The sequence below is a fragment of the Mixophyes fleayi genome, chromosome 1, assembly GCF_038048845.1.
Source record: "Mixophyes fleayi isolate aMixFle1 chromosome 1, aMixFle1.hap1, whole genome shotgun sequence".
In the NCBI taxonomy this organism is placed as follows: Eukaryota; Metazoa; Chordata; class Amphibia; order Anura; family Limnodynastidae; genus Mixophyes; species Mixophyes fleayi.
Window position 1 is genome coordinate 376,803,823 of NC_134402.1, and position 22,948 is coordinate 376,826,770.

The window sequence follows — 22,948 nt, forward strand, 5'->3', positions numbered from 1 at the left end:
GAATCTGGTAGCTCTTGGGCCTGGGACTGAACTTGGCGTTTGTGTTGCCTACCTGTGGAAGGAGGATAATCTATTTTTCCAGGGATGAAGAAGCTCTGACCAGACCTTGTACAGATGTTTCCAGGTTTTGCTTCCAGGTAGGTGCAATGGCCATCGCGGACATCTCTTGGTGTTGCTGCGACGCCTGTCCCGAGGTAAATAGGTCTGCAGACTGAGTCCCTAGGACAAGAGAGTTAGGATTGTTAACACCTACAGTCTCAGACCTTACGGGGTCCCGCTTGAGCTCCATTATAGAGATTGCCCGTTCCCTGGTCCAGGCAGGCTCCGGTACGCCGGAGGTCTCCCCAGATGAACGTTGGCCCAGGTCCTTAGCCTCACAAGTCGCGCATAGAGCATCTGGGTCTGACCGTCCACAAGGTAATTTTGTTAGAACAAGAAAAATATGATACCAAAGTGGCACCAGCAGCTTTGGACTTGGAATTAGTCCCTCTTTCTGAGATTATTTCAGTGTTCAGCCTAAGTTGGAGTGGAAAGTGCTGCTTTAAGCACTGTATGCTCTCGCTCTCCCTGCTGCGGTGTTCACTCTGTGAACACTGCTGAACACTGCAGACAGAAAAAAAATTAAAAAATTAAATCTAAGTGAAAGAAATACGTGCCTACTCCATTGGCACTAAAATAAAAATGGATATCCCCGCCGGTGAAAGGGGAGCATAGAAGGGATAGGAGCAGGCCAAACAGGTCTTTTTAGTGCCTGTCTCCACACAGCGCCCTCTATACCCATATGGTGAGCAGTGTCCCCCAACTCCATGTGCAAGAGAAAAGTTCCTTGTAGACAGCAAGAACAATGTTTCATTTCTTATGTTGGCCATCTGGTCTATGAGTGTCTAGCTTTGCTATTATGTCTTGAAAGACTCTTCTTTGGCCATTGCAAATGTTAGTGTTGCCATAGCTATCCATAGTTCCCATAGATTTGAAGGCAGTTTGGAGTCTTCTGGTTTCCTCCTTTACTGTATTCAGCTTCAGCCAATTCATAAAGATCATCTTATGTATCTTCAGAACCTGCTTTTGTGACAAATCTCCAGGATACCCAATGTTTTGTTTTGTAACCTTCACCACAAGATGAGTACAGCACTTTGGAATAACTTCACGTCCATAGGGTTTATACCGGAGGAGCTGCAATATTCCTTTACAGAGATCCTCTGTAATTCAGCTACCACCTTTACGCTGACGACACTCAACTATACCTCTCCTCTCCTGATCTCTCTCCCTCCCTCCTCTCTAGGGTGTCCGCCTGCCTCTCTGCCATCTCCTCCTGGATGTCCTCTCGATTCCTCAAACTTAACCTTGCCAAAACTGAGCTCATAGTTTTTCCTCCCTCTCATACCCCATCCCTTTCTGACCTCTCCATCACTGTCGACAACACCTCTATCTTCCCTGTCCCCCAACTTCGCTGCCTTGGTGTCATCCTCGACTCCTCTCTCCCCTTTGGCGCCCACATCCTCTCTCTTGCTAAATCCTGCCGCTTCCAGCTGCGCAACATCGCTCGCATCCGGCCCTTCCTCTCCCAAGATGCCACCAAATGCCTTATCCACTCTCTGATCATCTCCCGCCTGGACTACTGCAACCTCCTCCTCACTGGCCTCCCCCACTCTCATCTTGATCCCCTTCGATCCGTCCTTAACGCTGCAGCTAGGCTTATTTTCCTCTCTCGCCGCTCCTCTTCTGTCTCCCCCCTCTACCTAGCCCTTCACTGGCTCCCATTCCCCTTCAGAATCCTCTTTAAGCTCCTCACACTCACCTACAAGGCCCTCGCCAACTCCACTGCGCCCTACATCTCCACCCTCCTCTCTATTCATGCTCCATCCCGCCCTCTCCGTTCTGCCTCTGACCGTCGCCTTTCTTCCCCCCTTATAACCTCCTCCCATGCGCGTATTCAAGACTTCGCCCGCGCTGCCCCCCTCCACTGGAACAAGCTCCCTCCCTCCATCAGAACTTCCCCTAATCTGTCCAGTTTCAAACGGGCCCTAAAAACCCACCTTTTTCTTAAAGCCTTTCTGACTCCCACTTAACTTTCTACCTTATCTTCTGCCTCTGTCCCCCTACTCTCCCTCTCTCCCCTGCGTCTCTCTGTCTGTCCACCCCTCCCCTTAGATTGTACGCTCCTCTGAGCAGGGCCATCTCTCCTCCTGTTTCCACCACTTCTAACTCTGCTCTCCAGCTACTTAGCCCTCCTCCTCGAGGGTCCTCCACCCCACGTCCACTCTCGCTCCCTCCTCCCCCCTGGGGGTCTCCCTGTCTTCCGCGCCCTCCTTCTTGGGCCCCGTCGTTTGCGGATCCTCCCTCCCCCGCCCTCTCTAGCTATGCATTGAGCTTACTGAGTTGCTGTGTTTACTGTACTGTGCTGTCTCCCATTGTATTGTAATTTTGTTTGTCTCTGTACGGCGCTGCGGATGCCTTGTGGCGCCTTATAAATAAATATTAATAATAATAATAATCCTCTTCAATTTTTTATTGCAAAACTCCATTGCAATATTTCTGCAACATAATCTATTTTTTGAGAATCATTGGCAGCCCAATATAATTAGCACATATTTGTTATATCTCTCTTTTTTTTGTTGGAGAGAAAAAGTAAGGTTCCTTTTTAAAAGATAACTGTTTGTAACCGACTGTTACCCACCACCTCTTTCTGTCCCCCAAAGTAATTTTCATACTCCATTATAGCCAATTCCAGTGTCTGGAAGATAAACCAGAAACTAGAAGTCAATATGCAGCTTTTAACGCGCGAGAGTGAGGCAAAACCAGTTTGATAGGGACTACATATTAATTATGTAAAACACTAATATAGAAATACTGCAAAAACAGGCGGTGAATCCAAATGATATAACTGATCTTAGTTTTTGAAGAGCCCAACAGGGAGCCATTCCTACTTAATGTTATTAATGTGTTCTAGCAGAATGAGAAATCCTGGTAGTTTAGTGGGAGGGGATAAATCTTGAGAGAAGAGGTTTTTCTGCTTGCCCTTGGGTGGGCAGAATTACACAGTACTGACAGAAAGAAAAGCAAAGGACATCCTTTTTAATTTAAATATAGCAAGGAGCTCCCAGATTAGAGAAAGAACATCTTAAGATCATTCCTAATAAACTATACTGTATGCAAATATCCATACAGAAGCTGCCAACAAAAACAACATTTTTTTTTTAGGTATTATTTAAACCATCCAATTTCTTGCACACTACTACTGTAATGGTGTTATTACTGTAAAGGCTATACGAGTAACATACTTGCAAGCAACACATATTCAATGACCTACTTGCACTGCCAGATGCACCGCCAGTTTGCCTGGTCAGTATCAGCTTTCTCCTGGGAATCATCATTAGAGATCTTGTTTAAGGTAATATCAGACCAGAGTTGTAGGCTGCTTGAACCAGTTAACAGACGTGTACCTAAAGAAAAAAATAAATCATTAGAATCTAACAAATCTTTACTCCTAAACAAAAGTATAGCACGAATAAAGAATGGCAATATTAATGCAATGTAGAAGTGTCAAAATAGAAAATTTGTGATTTCCATAGCACCTACCAATATTAACAGATTTAACATTGTGTATAAATGGGGTTTCTTAAGAGCAGCCATAAACAATGGTTCAATAGGGTGGTTATAATCTCTAGTAGGTGGTTCCATGCATGGAACCAGATATCCAGGGCAGTCCTGTAGTTTGTGATTGACGCAGTTTGCCCTGTTACAGCAGCACATCAAGCAGCTGAAATCATTGCAGGAGAGAGGAAAACTGATCAATCTCAAAGTTTTGATCTGCTCATAATGATTAACCAGAAAGTGTGTTACAAGGTTTTCACATATGCCTCATTTGTGTTGGCTTATTTTTTGTGGAACAAATATTGACAAAGTATAATCGGCTATGTGTTCAGAATAAAAGTATTAAATTTCAGGACTTTGTGAAGAATTAATGATTGTTTATTAATTATGTAGTCATATGTAAAAAACTGATTTGTGAGAGGGTGCATGAGGTCACATGACTGCATATTCATTTAACAATTGCATCTGCTAGGATTATGAACACTAATCGAAGCACTTTGTTTAATTAAAAAAAAACAAAAACAAAAAAAACATACAAAAGGACAATCATAAATTGACTATTAAAATTTTATAATTTGTTAACAGGTGTAAAGCGGAAAATATGCAAACTAGAAAGTATTTTGCTCACCTGTTGGGTCCCAAGTTAAATTATGTACAACAGAGTCTAAGACAATGTGGCCATTCTGCTGCCAATGAGAGCGGATTTCCTAAGAAAAAAAAAAAAAAAAAGAATATGCAGCCATTTTACAAAGCTATGAGTTGGGTTAAAGGAAAATATAGAAGTCAGAATGGAGGACGCTAGACAAGGAAAAAACCTTCCAATACATAAAGTGAATTTATTATTTACCAATAGCTTGGATAAAACTGCACTTTAAATTAATAATCATATCAAAAGCATTTAAAAAAAAAAAAAAAGAATGGTCGCCACCTCAGTAATGGAAAATTCCAGTTAATAACAATGCTTAGGATATGTGCACTATTATGAAGCCTAATTCATGGATGGTACCCTTCCATATTAAAAAGACGATAACAATAGATCTAGCCCAGAGATATATCAAATATTAGAAAAGGTTGGCATTTCAAATACAATCTTTCCCAGTACCAAAAAGCAAGTTAGCTAGGCACCACTGTGGTCCCCATGGCAATACCTGATAGTTGGAGATAAAACCTGTTGTCACAATGAAAATAAATACAGAGGTGGTTTACTTTGATACATATCAATAAAAACAAAATTTTATTAACAGACAAATAATTAACTGCTAATAATAATGAACTACACATTGGATCAGATAAAAGTATAAACTGTATTTTGCAAAAAAATGTTATTCCATGCTACTATTTTATATAAATCAGCCACCAGGTCAAATCATGACATTACATTCTTAACTTTACAATGGTCTCAGTCCTATACTAAGCATTGCACCTGGAGACTCAATGAGCTACTTATTCAAGAACCTGACTTTAAGAGGTCAAATGCAATCAGCTAGAGAGGAGTACATTGAATTCCCATGTGGTGGGAGTGTCCAAACTCAGTCTATTCTGAGAGGGGTTAATCATCACTTCAAAAGAGATCCTGGGAGGTGGTCCTAGGCAGCCCCAGCTTTTCACTCCTCAACCCGACGAACATTCCATTAGTCCAGTATGAGAAATCCTTCTTAAAACACCTCAATAGTGCAGCAAATGGGTAATATCTGCACAATGAAGATCCTCTTCCCACCGTTAACAGAACAGTTTACTAAACTGGATTTTTATCTTAACATGGATGATCTTATGTTCTCCGCTGACAAATTTGAAGTCTGTTACACAACCTGAGGCAGCTAGAGAAAATTTAAAGAAACTGAAATAAACCTAAATTTGTACTCAATGACTGTAGAAAGTCAATGATTTTCTTCACTCTACTTCACTATAGAAGATCATTCTTCCCCAACTTACATCAGATGAAGCCATTATAAAACAATTAAAATGTAGAAGTACTAAAGGATTAACAAAATAAAAATATGGAAAAAAAAATTTACTAAAATAATGGGTCTGCATGGTGGATTAATAAGACAATTGTGTTACTTTGGCAAATAATGAAGACTAGGACTTTTTGGTTTGTTAATAAAAATAAAATCCAATTTATTCTTCGTAATAATGGCATAAAAAATGGTTCAAACAATTATTTTGAATATATATTATGCTCCATAATGAAATCACTTAATCTTTACAAGTAATGTGCATCTCAATCTTAAGCACTCAATGTGATGCTATTCATTACATTAGAATGGCCTTACACTCCCCCCCCCCCCCCATCTACCCTAAACTAAAATTTATTTAGTGTACTAATGGGTACAAGTTTTAATCCTTTAGCTAGAAGTTAGATGTGACCCTTGTTTGGGTCAAGCCATCTTTAATTTCAGGTTTGTGTTATTGTATGTAATTTATTAATATCATTATCAACTAACTGTACAGAGTTCTGTAATATGTCTGTTTTATCATTAAAAGACAAAAGAAGTTTTACTTGTGCATTAATTAGTGATATATATATTAGATTAACACATGAACGCTTATCAAAAGTTTAAAGAGATGTTTGGGGGAAGGGGAGTCTTGAAGGAGAACATTTATCAGAGGCAGATAAATAGCTTCTATTAGATCTAACAATTTAAAACTACTCTGAACACCGTAATTAAAGGAGGGAGGGGTTTGGTTAGACTGAACAGCATACGGTACCTTATTAGAGATGTTGATATTCAGGAAAGGTTAAAACCATTGCAATAATCCGAGCGGCACAGTGTGTGCAATCACCAAGCTATAGAGGAGCATGTATCTTATTTTATACATGTTATAGATAATTAATAAATCCACTTCATCTATTGGAGGTTCTTTCTTGTCCAGTGCTCTCCTTTCTCACTATATGCGGCAGTGAATTAAGGGTTTTCTCCCGACTTCATGCAAATATTTTATATGTACTTTGTGTGTTTAAGTTGATTGTTTTATACCAATAGGCAGATACACTGTCCTTGTATAAATATAATGGAAGCACTACATTACTTCTAACTCTTACATGGATACATTTTATAAAACAAAAACAAGCAAATGGAGAACTGTGGATTCAAATATTATTAAAAACACATTAACCTCAAATCATCTGCACTTAATTGTGGGTGGTACAACCAAAGCATAAGCAAGGCAAGGTTTTATGCTATCCTAAAGTGCAGGCTATAAGCACAACAGTCATTTAATGTTGTGTCAGTTTTTAGTACCACAACCCAAAATCTTGAATTGTGACAGGAATCTCACATCTGAATAAGACCAAAGAAGAATTGTTTTGTAGGTAGGAAAACAAGCAGACTCCTGAAACATCTCCATTTAAACTAGGAAACGGGTGACTCATTGAGTGAGCGTGTTTTGGTTACATGGCATTAGCATTATTTCACAGTGAGGATCAACAAGCGCTCTACACTTTGGCAGCAAAGGAGAAATGATGAACATTAGCTTGTATCAGGAACATGTATACATTTCATGAACTTGTGTAAAGGAATTCAGCCAATACTAATATGAACATACACTGTAGCAAATAGAAATAATTGTTTTATTTACCATATAAAAAGAGAAAGAAAAGCATTTTAATTGGCGATATGTTGACCTCAACAAATTGTACCCACACTTGGCAGGAAGTGTGAATAAAGGAAAGAAAGGAAATATTCAAAAAGAGCAATTGCTTAAAAAGGCAATTTCTTTAATATACCACTATACACTGATCAGCCACAACATTAGCACCACCTGCTAATATTGCTACTAAAACAGCTGTGACCCATCAAAGCATAAACTCCACAAGACTTCTGAAAGCGTCCAGTGGTATCTAGCACCAAGACAGCAGCTAGAGATTCTTTAAATCCTGGAAGATGTCAGGTGGGGCCTCCATGGCTCGGACCCGTTTGTCCAGCACATCCCACAGATGCTCAATCAGATTGAGATCTGGGGAATATGGAGGCCAAGCCACCTCCACTTTGTCATGTTCCTCAAACCATTCCTGAACAATTTCTGCAGTGCGCATTATCCTACTGAACGAGGCCACTGCCATCAGGGAATACTGTTGTCATGAAGGGTGTACTTGGTCTGGATCAATGTTTAGGTAGGTGGTACGTGCCAAAGTAACTTTCCACATGAATGCCAGAACTCAACGTTTCCCAGCAGAACATTGTCAGAGCATCACACTGCCTCTACCAGGTTGCCTTCATCCCGTAGTGCAACCCAGTGCCATCTCTTCCTGAGGTCAACGATGCACATGCACCTGACCATCCACATGATGTAAAAAAAAAAAAAAAAAAAAAAACGTGATTAAAACAAGCCACCTTCTTCCACTGCTCCATGGTCCAGTTCTGGCGCGCCCGTGCCCATCGTAAGTGCTTTCTGGGTGGTCAGGTCAGCATGGGTACTCTGACCGGTCTGCGGCTATGCAACCCCACACACAGCAAGCTGCGATGCACTGTGATTTCTGACACCATTTTATCATAGCCAGCATTAACTTTTTCAGCAAAATGTGCTATAGTAGCTGTTTTGTGGGATTGGAACTAGCCTTCACCCCTCCCCCCACAAACACACACATCATTGAGCCTTGGATGTCCATGATCCAGTCGTCTGTTCACTGGTCGTCCTACCTTGGACCACTTTTGGTAGGTACTAACCACTGCATACTGGAAACATCCCACAAGACCTGTCTTTTTGGAGATGCTCTGACCCAGTCGTCTAGCCTCACAGTTTGGCTCTTGTGAAAGTAACTCAGATCCTTTCCTGCTTCCAACACATCAACTTCAAGAACTGACAGTACACTTGCTGTCTAATATATCCCAAACTTTGACATGTGTCATTGTAATAAGATAATCAATGTTATTCACTTCACTTGTCAGTGGTTTTAATGTTGTAGCTGATCAGTGTATATGGATAGCTTGGAGATTACTGTGGAAAAAGATAATCACATGTGATCTCTACTATAGTTTATTTCCTTGCAATATTTAGGTTTCTAATGAGCACAGCTAATACTTATTTATGAAAGGTACCACCTACACTTGTTTTTTTTTTTTTATTAGGAGTACTGGAACCAAATGAATTTCGGCCTCTAAATTTCACACCTGTAGGTAAAGCATTGCACAACATAGACTTTCATTTAATGGTTTGTTTATATTGTGTATTCACAAAGAGTGACTTGTTTATATTAGATAAAGCTACCCTTTCCATGTAGTGCCTGCTCAATTAGTGACTGCACCATATGTTCAAACAACACTATTTAGAGAGCAAAGACAAGGCAAAATATTAATGTGACTTTGAATTGCTGTTGTGATTAAAAAGCATTGGCCTCTACCCAAGCAGGCAGCTAACATCAGTCCTTTGCCGAGAAATCAACCACTGTGGAAAGGGACTAAAAGGACAAAGGCTACTTATGCAGAGTGACAAACAGGAGACAGTCAACTAACAACAAAATACAAATGTTGAGGAAACATGTGTAAGAACACACAACTCATTGTACCTGGTCACAGATGGGGTATGGCATAAAACAACCCAAACAAAATGACACTAGTCAGTGAAACAATAGGATACAGATTAAATGGACTTGGAAAACAAAACACTACATGATTGGAAACACAGTCTGATGAAAACCACTGTGTGCTGTCTTTTGCTAGGACAGTATATACTAGAGATGGGCGGGTCCGGTTCTCCGAGAACCGAACCCACCCGAACTTTGGGTATCCGAGTACCGAGCTGAGCAGCTCGGTACTCTCCCGCCCATTCCGAATCCAAATCGAGGCCGAACGTCATTGTGACGTCGTCGGATCTCGGGACTCGGTTCTCGCGATACTTCAACTTTATAAATACACGCCTCCACAGCAATCCATCGCCATTTGACAGAGGGAGAGAGCAGGGTGTAGTCATAGGCTAATTAGAGCAGGGACAGAGAATACCATATTGTTCTTGCAATTGCTCTAACCAAAATCGCTAGTGCAGAGAGGAGGATAGAGGTTTATTATTTTTTCTTCATATTTGGCACTCCCCAGCGCTTTTGGGGTGTCCCCCATAATTGTGCATTAATATTTCTGGCTGTCAAAAGTCATATCTGTCAGCAGTATCTACTAAATAATTTGTAGCACACCTCAGTGTTTTTGGGGTGTCCTCCCTAATTGTGCATTAATATTTCTGGCTGTCAAAAGTCATATCTGTCAGCAGTATCTACTCAATAATTTTTAGCACTCCTCAGTGTTTTTGGGGTGTCCTCCCTAATTGTGCATTAATATTTCTGGCTGTCAAAAGTCATATCTGTCAGCAGTATCTACTCAATAATTTTTAGCACTCCTCAGTGTTTTTGGGGTGTCCTCCCTAATTGTGCATTAATATTTCTGGCTGTCAAAAGTCATATCTGTCAGCAGTATCTACTCAATAATTTTTAGCACTCCTCAGTGTTTTTGGGGTGTCCTCCCTAATTGTGCATTAATATTTCTGGCTGTCAAAAGTCATATCTGTCAGCAGTATCTACTCAATAATTTTTAGCACTCCTCAGTGTTTTTGGGGTGTCCTCCCTAATTGTGCATTAATATTTCTGGCTGTCAAAAGTCATATCTGTCAGCAGTATCTACTCAATAATTTTTAGCACTCCTCAGTGTTTTTGGGGTGTCCTCCCTAATTGTGCATTAATATTTCTGGCTGTCAAAAGTCATATCTGTCAGCAGTATCTACTCAATAATTTTTAGCACTCCTCAGTGTTTTTGGGGTGTCCTCCCTAATTGTGCATTAATATTTCTGGCTGTCAAAAGTCATATCTGTCAGCAGTATCTACTCAATAATTTTTAGCACTCCTCAGTGTTTTTGGGGTGTCCTCCCTAATTGTGCATTAATATTTCTGGCTGTCAAAAGTCATATCTGTCAGCAGTATCTACTCAATAATTTTTAGCACTCCTCAGTGGTTTGCGCTCAGAATGGATTCAAAGCAGTCCACATATGATCTAAATGAGCAACCAGGTTCTGTCACCAGTCCTGATGTTAGTGTTCCCAGTACGTCATCTGGCCAAGGCGATGTCAAACAACAGAGTGTTTTCAAATTAGTGCAAAAAACAAAAACCAAAAAAAAATTTACTGTATTGAAGCGAAAAAGAAGTGTAACTGAGCAAAAGTTAAGTGACGATAAAAAAAAAATTGCAAGCATGCCATTCTACACACGCAGTGGCAAAGAGAGAATGAGGCCTTCATCTTTGGCTATTAGTGGCAGATCCCAAAAAGTTACCCAGGCTACAATTGGTGCACAACTACTGTTACGCGTCAAAGCTGAGCTGCAAGATACCAGTGAGGCATTACAGGAGAATATTTGCTCTGATTCACAAATGACAACAATCCCTGTGGAGAGTCCATCCAACAGTGGGATGTCTAATCGTGAGCATTCTGCTGATGTGTGCCTTAATAGCCCGAGTGTAGCCGGTGATACCCAAATTAAGGATGCCACTTTGGAATTAGAAGAGGATGAGGGGGAGATTTGTGTAGGCGACGAGGGCGCTAATGAGGATGTTGATGAGGATGAGGTTGTTTGTGTAAGTCCTGCACCAGTGGCAGCAGTTCTGGCACGTGACAAGAAAAAGGCCATTGTCATGCCTGGGCATAAAACAAAAAAATCCACTTCTTATGTGTGGAATTATTTCTACCCAAATCCAGACAACAATTGTATAGCCATTTGTAGTGTATGTGAAGCCACAGTCAGTCGAGGGAGGGACCTTAACCATCTTGGAACCTCGTCTATGTTACGCCATTTAACGAGAGTTCATGGCAAAGTGTTGGGAAAAGCTGAAAGTTCTTCCCAAAAGAATACAAGCACTCCCTCATCAGCTAAGACCCTCCGCTCACCGACATACCGACGGCTACAAAATACACCCACCACACCATCCTCATCAATATCCTCAGTAGCGCTCGGAGTTAGCCCGGCATCCCACTTAAGGCTGGATGACTCCGGCACTATTATTGATTCCTCTGAAGAAAGCGTTAGTCCTGCTGCTGCTGTTGCTGCTGCTGGGGGTGAATCGTCATCCCAGAGGCAGGTGAATAAAATGAGCAGTCCTACATTTCAGCAATTAACTGTGAAACAATCATTTGCGAGGGGAAGCAAATATGACAGCAGTCACCCAGTCGCCAAGCGAATCACAGACGCCATGGCTGCAATGTTAGTGTTAGATCTGCGTCCAATCTCCACAATAAACGCAGCTGGTTTTTCACAGTTAATTGAGGTTTTGTGTCCGCGTTACAGAATTCCATCGCGACACCATTTCTCCCGTAAAGCTATTCCACAACTATACCAAAAAGTGTGTAAAAATGTAGAGATTGCGCTGAAAAATGCCATTCTGCCCACTGTTCACTTAACCACAGATATGTGGACAAGTGGAAGTGGCCAAACCAAAGACTATATGACTGTGACAGCCCACTGGGTTGGTCATTCACCTTCACCAGCAGGAACAGCAGCAGCATGTACACCACTACGTAACATTTGTCACAGGCAGGCCACTCTTTGTATCACCGGCTTCACTAACAGGCATACGGCTGACAATTTGTTACGCAAACTGAGAGATGTGATTGATGCATGGCTTATACCACTCGGACTCTCCCCAGGGTATGTCATTTCAGATAACGCCAACAATATAGTGCGAGCATTACAGCTGGGTGATTTCCAACATATTCCCTGTTTTGCTCACACCATCAACTTGGTGGTGCAGAGCTTCCTACGAAATAACCGTGAGGTGCAGGAGATGCTTTCGGTGGCCCGTAAAATTTCAGGCCATTTCAGGCATTCAGCCACAGCATGTAGGAGATTACAGCAGCTCCAAGAGCAGTTTAACTTGCCCTGCCACCAACTTAAGCAAGAGGTGGTAACTCGGTGGAATTCCACCCTGTACATGCTTCAGAGGATGGAGGAACAGCGCAAAGCCATCCAAGCATATTGCACAAGTCATGACATTGGGAAAGGAGGGGGGATGTATTTCACTCTTGCACAGTGGGGAATCCTTTCAGTGCTGTGCAAGGTGCTGAAACCATTTGAAGTTGTGACATGTGAGGTCAGTGCAGACTCTGCTAGTTTGAGCCAAGTCATTCCTTTAATTAGACTATTGGAAAAGCAGCTTGAGAAAATGAAGGAGGAGCTGAAAGCAAGCAATTCAGCAAAGTATGTTGGCCTTGTCGATCAAGTACTTAATTCGCTTCACAATGATCCTCGAGTTATTAAGATCTTGAACTCGGATCAGTACGTTTTGGCCACTGTGCTTGATCCAAGGTTTAAAACCTACATTGAGTCTTTACTTGTAAATGAGCGAGATGTGAACTTTTGCAAGGAGCTATTGCTCAGCAAGTTGGCCGCTGAACTGGGCCTCGGCTTGACGACGTGTCCTCCTTCACTTTCTCAAGCTGTTGCTCGTAAAAAATTAAATTTCCAAAAAAGAAGCAGGGAAGACACAGGGGGCAGACGAGAACAATTTAACATCTGGGCTGGTTTGAAGGATTTTTCAAAAAAATGTGTCACTTTGCCCATAAGTCCATCCAATATGAGTATAAACATGCAAAGGATGGTGGAGGATTACTTTCAAGAGGTAGTTGATATGGAAATGTCAGACAGTCCCTTTCCTTACTGGGAAGAAAAGCAGGCCATTTGGAAACCCATGTACAAACTTGCTTTGCAATACCTAAGCTGCCCACCCTCCAGTGTGTACTCTGAACGAGTGTTCAGCACAGCAGGGAACTTAGTCAGTGATCGCCGTAGAAGGTTACTTCCCAAAAATGTGGAGAAAATGATGTTTATAAAAATGAACTACATCTTCCACGAGGAAGGCCTTCACCATCCAAGACATCCAAGCACTGACTGTTCTCTAATGGCGGATTCAAGCGGCGATGAATTGATAGTCTGTGATGATGACGTACACACTGATGAGGGTGAGGATGAAGCTGAAGATGATGCCGATAACATCTTTTTAAAACTTTCTATGTAAGTGTAGGGTGCAATCTACCCCCAAAGAGGAAAGGGACTTGTGGCATTTCCATATCACATACCATCTTGAAAGGCTGCTGTTAGGGCAATTTATCCTTAAGGGTAGGGTGTCATAGACAGAGTGACCCTAAACTGGCTTTGTCCATTTTTCATAATATTGTACAGTCTATAATGGCTGAATTTTTTAGTATTTTATACAAGTGGAGGGGGGCCTAGAGAGACAGAAACCAAACTGGCTTTCTCCATGTCAATTAATATTGTACAGTCTATAATGGCTGAATTTTTTGGTATTTTATACAAGTGGAGGGGGGCCTAGAGAGACAGAGTGACCCCAAACTGTCTTTCTCCATGTCAATTAATATTGTACAGTCTATAATGGCTGAATTTTTTAGTATTTTATACAAGTGGAGGGGGGCCTAGAGAGACAGAAACCAAACTGGCTTTCTCCATGTCAATTAATATTGTACAGTCTATAATGGCTGAATTTTTTGCTATTTTATACAAGTGGAGGGGGGCCTTGAGAGACAGAAACCAAACTGGCTTTTTCCATTTCTTTACATATTTAACTATAAGTGTAGGGTGTAATATACATTCAAAGACGATGGCTGCATTGCCAATATGCATAGATGGAGAGGAAGACAATCTGTTTTGTGTGTAGAATAGGCCTACCAACGAAGAATTAAACTGTTTTTTTGGATGATTTATTACCTCAACAATTAGATTACTTGTCTCTAAAACAGTTGGAGCACTAAATTGGGTTAATTTAGGCCCAAAAACATGGATTTTCCCAAAAAATAGCAAAACAAAACCAAACAAAACCAAAACCAAAACCAAAACACGCAATGGCGGTTTTGCAAAACCAAAACCAAAACCAAAACACGACGGTAATCCAGATCCAAAACCGAATCCAAAACCAAAACACGGGGGTCAGTGACCATCTCTAGTATATACTGACAAAGTCATGGAGTCCCTAGATTCAACATGTTGATGTCAACAATGCAAGTTGTTTATGGCAGTGTAATGGTGTGGCATGTGTTTTCAGATCACATGTTTGGTCTCTTAATATAAGTAGTGCAATATTTGAACTCTACATAATAATTACTCTCCAGTGGCCATCAGTGAACGATCCAATCTAAGAATGTGCTCTCTCAGTAATATAATGTTCCATACAACAATACTAAAAAAAAGGTCTATGGTGGTTCCAGTATAATGCAGCGGCCTCCAGAATCCACAGTCCAGTCAAGCTTCTCTGGAATGAAATGGAGTAGCAACTGGAAAAAAAAACAACCGCCTCCCACGCCAGTAGGTGGTTAACTGTATATGGTTTGTGTCCCGAATGAAGCATATCACCAGTGTCCAGAACAACAGTCTGAGTCACTTTACATTAACTATGCCTTTCCTTTTCTTTTTTTATTGCCCTGTTTGTTCTTTGTTAAAATTATAAATTTTATTAAAGGGAGAAAAAAAAAAAATAGGAAATATAGTAGTCAAAAAGCTCTGTACAAAAAGGAGTATGACCAAAATTAAAGGTTTTCATAACCCAGAATAATCCATTGCAATACTAGTTAAAAGCTAAGAAGTACTTACCTGGGATTGAGCTTTCTTTTGTTTTAATACATTTACAGGTTCGAAGATGCAAATCACATTGCCGTATGAAGCCGCAATCTAGGAAAAAATTATAATAATAATAATAATAATAATAATAATAATAAAATAAGTTAACAAGCAGTCAGTCACTTTTTAGCTCTGATCAATTTAAAGAAAAACTTCATCCAAAACATTAAATGTTTATTTTAGGTGGTGCCAGTGAAAACCAAATTTATTATAAAATGTAAAAAATAAAATTGTGAACGTCTAGTTCACGAGGAATGGACTTGGGTATCATATCTGCAATTTTTGGTAAGCCTACTGCACCACAATTCTGAACTCACAGATTACTTTAAGGATATTTTCTAGATCAACAATATTCTCCACTTTGCCTCAACTACTGGAGCAGATTGTCTGCAACTGCCTCACCAGTCACCTCTCGGACAATTCCCTCCTCGACCCTCTCCAATCAGGTTTTCGTCCCCTCAACTCCACTGAAACTGCCCTGGCCAAATTAACAAATGATCTCCTCTCTGCTAAATCCAGGAGTCACTTCTCCCTACTCATCCTCCTGGACCTCTCCGCAGCCTTTGACACCATGGATCACCTTCTCCTTCTGCAGACCCTTCTTTCTCTTGGCCTCTCTGGCTGTGTCCTCACTTGGTTCACCTCATACCTTGCCAACTGCTCGTTCTCTTTCACTCCCAACTCATCTTCTCCTCCCCCAGTCCTCCCTCAGGGCTCTGTTCTCGGCCCTCTCCTATTTTCACTTTACACTACCTCCCTGGGCAATCTCATCTCCTCTTCCTTTGATCTCCACTACCACCTTTACGCCAATGACATTCAACTCTTATCTGCTTCTTCTGACCCCACCCTCGCATGCTTCTGACCGCCTTTCCGCCATCTCTTCCTGGAGGTCTTCACAGTTTCTCAAAATAACCATTGCTAAACCTGAACTCATTGTTTTCCCTCCTTAAAAATCTTCACCCACACCTTGATCTATCAATCAACGCTAATAGCACCATCTCTCCTGTTCCCCAACTCCGCTGCCTGGATATCACCCTTGACTCCCTTCTCTCTTTTGCTCCCCCACATTCAATCTCTTGCCCAATCCTGTCGTTTCCAATACGGAATATTGCCCACATTCAGCCCTTCCTTTCTCAGGCTGCCGCCAAAACCATTATCCACGCTTTCATAATTTCCCACCTCGATTACTGCAACCTTCATCTTACCGGCCTCCCTCACTCCCATCTTGCCCCCCTTCATTCTTTTCTCAATGTGGCAGCGAGGCTCATCTTTCTTTCACACCACTCTTCCTCTGCCTTGCCCTACACTGGCTCCCTTTCCCCTACAGAAACCTCTTTAAACGCCTCATCGTCACCTACAAGGCCCTCTCCCATTCCACTGCCCCTTATATCTATAACTGCCACTCTATTCACACTACCGCCCATTCGGCCAATGACCGTCGCCTTTCCTCCACTCCGATTACCTCAGCCCACACCAAAATTCAAGATTTCTCCCGTGCTGCTCCCTTTCACTGGAACGACCTCCATTGCTCCATCAGTCTGTTCCCTAATCGGAGCACCTTCAAACGGGTTCTCAAACCCCATCTGTTCCTTAAAGCCTTTCAGTATTATTTAATATCAGATGTAATTATTTGTTCAGCACCTCTCCCAGAGTGAATACTGAACCGCTAAATATCTGTCATAGTGTCCTATATACACTCCCTAGTTTCCAGCAAATCTTGACCTGCAATGAACAAATGAGCATATCTTCCTGGAAGGCCACTGTTTAACAAACACAAACTGTACAGTCATTCTTTAAGATAACAAAAAAACCTGTGATCAAGCCTTTACGCGATGCATTTTCAGTGGTCTTAAGAGAACACGTGCAAAAAGTTTCCAACATCTGAGACAAGATTTAGCCAAGTATGGTTTCTGAATCCTTACTATCCTACAGGTTCTGAAAACCCATGCTATTCTAAATGTCTATTCAGAGATTGTAATGTTTAATGCAATTTATATTTTCTATAAAACGGTTTTAGAACTCTAATTGTTTTATACACTTTTATCATAGATTCTGCAAAATGAGAAAACAGTTATATTTTATATACAAATTCCCACATTTACAAATTAAGGCGTTGTTGTATGCATTACAATTGTCTAAATACTGGATTTTAAAAGTGGAAACATTTCGAATTTGAAAAGTCATTGTTTCTATTCACCTCCTGTTTATTTTCTAATCAGTATCTATTCGGTCATGTTTTTTCAACATTGTACATTTTCTTTGTTTTAATTTACCACATTGTCCCATCTAAAGCTAGGTACACACTACAAACACTTTAGACCGATTTGTTATCAGTAACGATTTAATGAACGACTGAAGTCCAGATCAGTCTGCTGATTCAGGTGTACACACTACACAAGATTTACCATCGATCTGTGCTCTTTATCTGTCAAGTGTTATGTCCAGCAGGTCTCTGCCTGGCCATGAAGTGTCAGGCTGATGTGTGAGGTTACAGCATATCCCGCCCGTTACACAGCCACATTGTTCAATTCATTGTGTTAACCCCTGTGTTACTAGCAAGACGTGCTGGAGGTCCCTGTTAGCGTCTGGTACAGTGGGTGCACTCAGAAGGTATGAGGGTAGATCGAGACATGGGAGAGAGTTTTAACAGCCCTCAGTGTGGCAGGTAACAAGGGTTAAATGCTGTGAATGCTTTTAAAACATAATGTGATTTTTAGGGTTAAATGCGAATGAACAGCAGGGCGGGGAGGGACGGAAAGCAGGCATTCAATCATTATGCAGGCTGGCTTCCTTGCATATGCTGTTGCTGTCAAAGTTGTGATTTGAGCTGAGGGGATGCTGCAGGGGGATCAGAAGGTGATTGGGACGAAAATATTAAACAGTATGACCAACAAAATTAAATGATGATCTGCACTTTGGGACGACTTTAGATCATTGTGTAAGTATACACACTCACAAGATACCTGGCCAATCAGTCGTTTATCGTCTGATTGGCCCAATAATCTGCTGAAAACAGTGTAGTGTGTACCCAGCCTAAGTCACAACAAGATTGCATCATTAAATGCACTGTTATATCTCCTTCATGGCACAGGCATTTTACACCACTATGAGGTAGCCAATTTTCATGGCTTTCAGCTGCATTGGCTTTTGTCAGGAATCATCTTAATTCCTTATTCAACCCAAGAAAAAAAATAATAAAAAAAAAAAAAAAGCTTACTTTTGTATAGCTTTTCACATGGTTAATTTTACATTATCTCAACAATCCCAGAAAAAGTACTCGGCAATGTATACTTCTAGATCTTCAGAGTACAGAGATACCAATGTGTGTACTTGTAATAAAGGTCTTAAGGCGTTATAGAAACAGAACCACAACGATTTTTTTTTTTACCAAGTGACCTTTAAGAATCAGACTCCAGGTCTCTCCTTTATTTTTATAACTTACTCAATGTAAACTGGATCAATTAGTAATTGCAATAGCAGTTATTACACCAAGGTCAACATAGTATTTAATTGTACAAACAGGATTCAGTTGCGAACACTGTATAGCTGGGTACATATCTATGCATTTATCATGCAGATCACAAGATTCACAATCATTTGTTCAGATATTGCACGATTATGTTTTACTGAACCAACACACACTGCATCTGTTGATTAGGTTTTATAAATGTCCTAAAAGTCACATTCAACCAAGGAATGAGGTCGGGCAAATGTGAAAGTGTATATGCATTCACGACCAGCGGTGTAGGCAGATATCTGAAGTAGGTGTGTACAGAGTTAATCTTTTCAGCAGATTATTATGAGACATGAAGATGGCAGATCTGAAGGTACGTTTTGTACAAATGAATCAGCATGCCATCAGAACTTTCAATTGTTGGTGAAATTGTTACAGAAATTGCATTTGAAGTACGACTTTAAGATTGTGGGACAAGTAGCCAAACAATATTGTTCCTGGTGCCATAGCTGCACACACTGGCTGTTGTTGGGATATGTGGGTTTGTGTAGACATATGATCATCTAGACTCCTTTATGACCTCCAAAGTCAACAGTCTGTCCTATAGCACCAGAACATGTGATGTTTCTAAACTTTATTTTAGGTTAAGAGGCAAGTTATGTTGCTCTATTTTAGCCGGTTTTCTTCCTTACTGTGCAATTTAGATTTTAATCCATTATATAAAAATACAACACACTTGATATTTATAAACTATTGCAAATACAAATGTTACTCACCCTGCCCTGTTGCATGGAGCAGTCCACACATCCCACTAGAACATTGCCATGTTTAACTCCAGGAATCACTTGTAGCCTCTCAAAATCACTTCCCAAAATCACAACATCACACCCAGATGCATAAGCCTAGAGAGGGAACACAAAACGAAAACACTGATTACTAAAATATACCATCAAACTGACAGGACATATTCAAGGACAATGACATTCACATAGTTTTCCAGCTAGCTTATAATAAAATGTTAACATATAAATCAACAAGAAGTTAGTTATAAAGTAGAGTTAAGCAGTTAGGTTAAAAAGGATAAAATTATAAATTTAACTAAATATAATAAAAAAAAAACATCTACGTGTGGAATTTTCAGCAAATCACTGGGACAAAGCATATTGAAAGCTGCAGTACCCGCAAGGAATGAAGGATTATAGTTCCACCCCACTCTCCAAGTGCAGAAGTCAGCTCTATGCAGCCATTTTTTCCCAGGCTCTGATGTTCCCTCAGAAGGTGAACATGAAGACCAACACAAAGCCTTAACACTGCAGTGTACCTTCCACTCACACTCCTGTTTTGCAACCATTTTAAAGTAGTGCGCAAAACATATTTGTCTAGCTTTATGCTGCGAGAGTGGGTTGGGGGGGGGGGGAGAAGAGGGGGGAGGGGAGAGGGGGGAGTAGTGCCGGAAGTTGTATGTGGTTCTTTACTACACACAGCAGACCTCACAGCAAATGTAATGTAATGCTAAATAACAAATTAAATATATACTATATTTGTCAATATATCAAGATGTATTTTCATATTGGATCCACTTGTGTTTTAGGCTTAGCAGCCCTTAAATAAATACCACTATACCAAGTACTGTAAGTCTTGCATATAATACTATTCAATCATCTCTTCAGTCCTACCGTAATATCCAGCTGAATTTCACAGCCACAGAATCCAAGCTTACAAAATGACAATGTATAGTGGGTCTACACTAGTATTATAGCAAACAGATTTACATTTAATGCTGCTTCGACAAACTGGAAAATGGTACAACAAATACTATTACTCATAAAACACTATTACTATGTATTTACATGCACTGGGAACCACAGAAGAGAAGCACCACCTCTAGTTTTAAACAGGCAAGTGGAATTAGAGCAACACTTGCCTACAGAAGTGTTTGGGGCTGCTGAGGGATCAGGAGAATGGCACACCACAGGTAAAGGAATGCAACTGAACTTCACCTGACACAAAAAAGGTTTTAGATTTGAGTATAGTTCTATAATAAAATCTAAAAATAAATCTGCCAAGAAAAAAAAAAAAGAAAAAAAAAAAAAAGCTTTGTACAAATTATAGACTGGTGGATTCACACACGGTGGCCAAGATTGGGATGTTACAGCAAACAAAGACAATTCTGTTTTATCCTTATTATTAATTACTTTAACTTTAGAAACTGTCAAGATCTGTAGGATGTGTCGTAAGCCCTTTATGAGGAGTAGGCAGGAGAAATACATAATTACGCTTTTTTTTTTTTAAGTGTTCGGTCACTCTGGCATTAATATCAGGCGCAACATGCGCCATTACAGCCTGGTAAAAACACATTAGCAACAATTAAAAAAAAACCACAACAACGTAAGGGAAAGGACCTGTACACACATACTTTGACAAGCGTGCTCTTGATTTGTTTGAACTTCAACATTGACATTCACTAGCAATAATGCTTGGTACTTTGAAAACTATGCTCCTTGTAAGGTTTGAGGACAAGCGTTTGGCTAGAAGTGAGGGCACAAGTAGAAGAGTTTGTCCACGCTTTTAACGCCATGTGTATGAAGCCGTACATTGGGATGGTAGGGTCACACTGAAATTTATTTTCTTTTCCTACTTCATATCAACGAAACTGTGCATTTTGAAGACTAATTGTCTTCTAAGGTTCAGTTTTGCACATTTAATATAAAGTCAATTTGGACACTATTTTACAGATTTTATTTTCAATTTTTTAAAAGATTGGGCTAAATTGTAACAAGCTGCATTTTACAGATAAGCGAGATAAGCTTTATTAGATAACGCAAGATTGACAAGCAATCAATGTTACAGATGAACACAAATCGTGATAGCCATTTCAGATTATAATAAAAAGAAAAAAAATCCACCATACACCACATGATTTAAAGGGGAAAAAAAGTGTGAATATACAAAACAGACAAGGTCAAAGTTTTGATATATATTTCATTATTGCTACACATTGATCTATTCAACCAGTCAATTCAAGGGAGACATCAGATGACATGGAAAAATGTTACTGTTCTGCTATGTGTGTGGGCATACTGCTGTGCACTTATAATTAACATTTGTACACCAGTGGCCAGAGAGGCTGGTCTCCTAAACAGAATACGGAAAGGGCTGAATAAAATTTTAAAGCTGCACTACCACCTAGAGTAACTATATTTACACAAACATTTTACAAAACTTGGCAATTCTCCTACCGGAGACGTGTGGACAGCACATTTTTTCTGCAGCTTCTGTAGCACAGAGAAATCTATTTCAAACACTATAAGGGATATAGGTCGACTAACCGGCATCCCACGCAATGAGCTAATAAAGAAAGACTCTGAGACAAGTATTTGGCAAAATTATTTTGGTCACAGCTTTATTAAACACTTCAAAACTTGGCAGACAAGCGGCGTGCAAGGCTAATAAAATTTATTACCTTTTCCAGTTCCATCTGGAAAAATAGGGCGTGTTCTGCCTACTTCCATGTAGACACCGCAACAACGCCCTCCGGAGACCAGCCCCATTGGCATAAGTCACCCTCTCAATAAACCTGGCACGCCGCCAGTATTGGCCTAACCGTTGAAGCTGGAACCAAGCGTCCGTCCGTCTTCCCTGGGTGATACTGCCCGGCCCTGCTGGCTCCCCACTTCCTATGCCTTGCTTGCCTCTTTCCCGCCCTTCCAACAGTGACAAAGCAATAGCAATAAATTATATTCACAAAGCATCCAATGACAAAAACATTACTCGTCAAGCATTTACAAAGATTACATAAAGTGCTTGATATATAATATATATTTTACATCTTGTTTTTATTTATTTTTAAAGAAATACCTGTATGTACTGTAGGGGATGGGTGGGTAGGAGACTGAAAAACTATGTATAATAAGCTTCCTTCCCCCTCTCCTTTAACTACTCTCACCTTGTCCTGCCTCCTGTCACGCCCCCTGCCTCCTCCTTTCCCTGAGTGGCTACTTTCACTGCTCAGGTGTAACAAAATAGGATGAACTTCGTTGTCTGCACCCCCCTTTCTTCATGTCACTTGCATCGGGCCGCCTAGCAACCATTTTCCCTTATTCCTCTTCGGCGCTATTGCTGCGCCTGCGATCCTTTTTTCAAGCTGCCTCTTCAAAACCTACAAAAAGCCAGGGTTCCTACTTAGGGAAGCACCAAGTTAATGACATGCATGTAACATATGGAAGTGCAGCTTTACATTTGATTTCAAATCCTATACACATTTACATGGCAGATCAAACCTATAACTTAACTTATTTATT

The 22,948-nt window shown here is 40.5% G+C and overlaps 1 protein-coding gene across 2 annotated transcripts in view; it reads right to left on the reverse strand.

Moving 5' to 3' along the window:
* Positions 1–22,948, reverse strand: part of DMXL1 (Dmx like 1) — a 113,060-nt gene that overhangs the window by 74,922 nt on the left and 15,190 nt on the right. For both annotated transcript variants that reach the window (XM_075179332.1, XM_075179340.1), the window contains exons 2-5: positions 19,424–19,549; positions 15,167–15,244; positions 4,223–4,301; positions 3,311–3,443 (exon numbers count right to left, since the gene is read on the reverse strand). In XM_075179332.1, the coding sequence (XP_075035433.1) occupies positions 3,311–3,443; positions 4,223–4,301; positions 15,167–15,244; positions 19,424–19,549 (416 nt within the window). The remainder of the gene's footprint in view (positions 1–3,310; positions 3,444–4,222; positions 4,302–15,166; positions 15,245–19,423; positions 19,550–22,948) is intronic.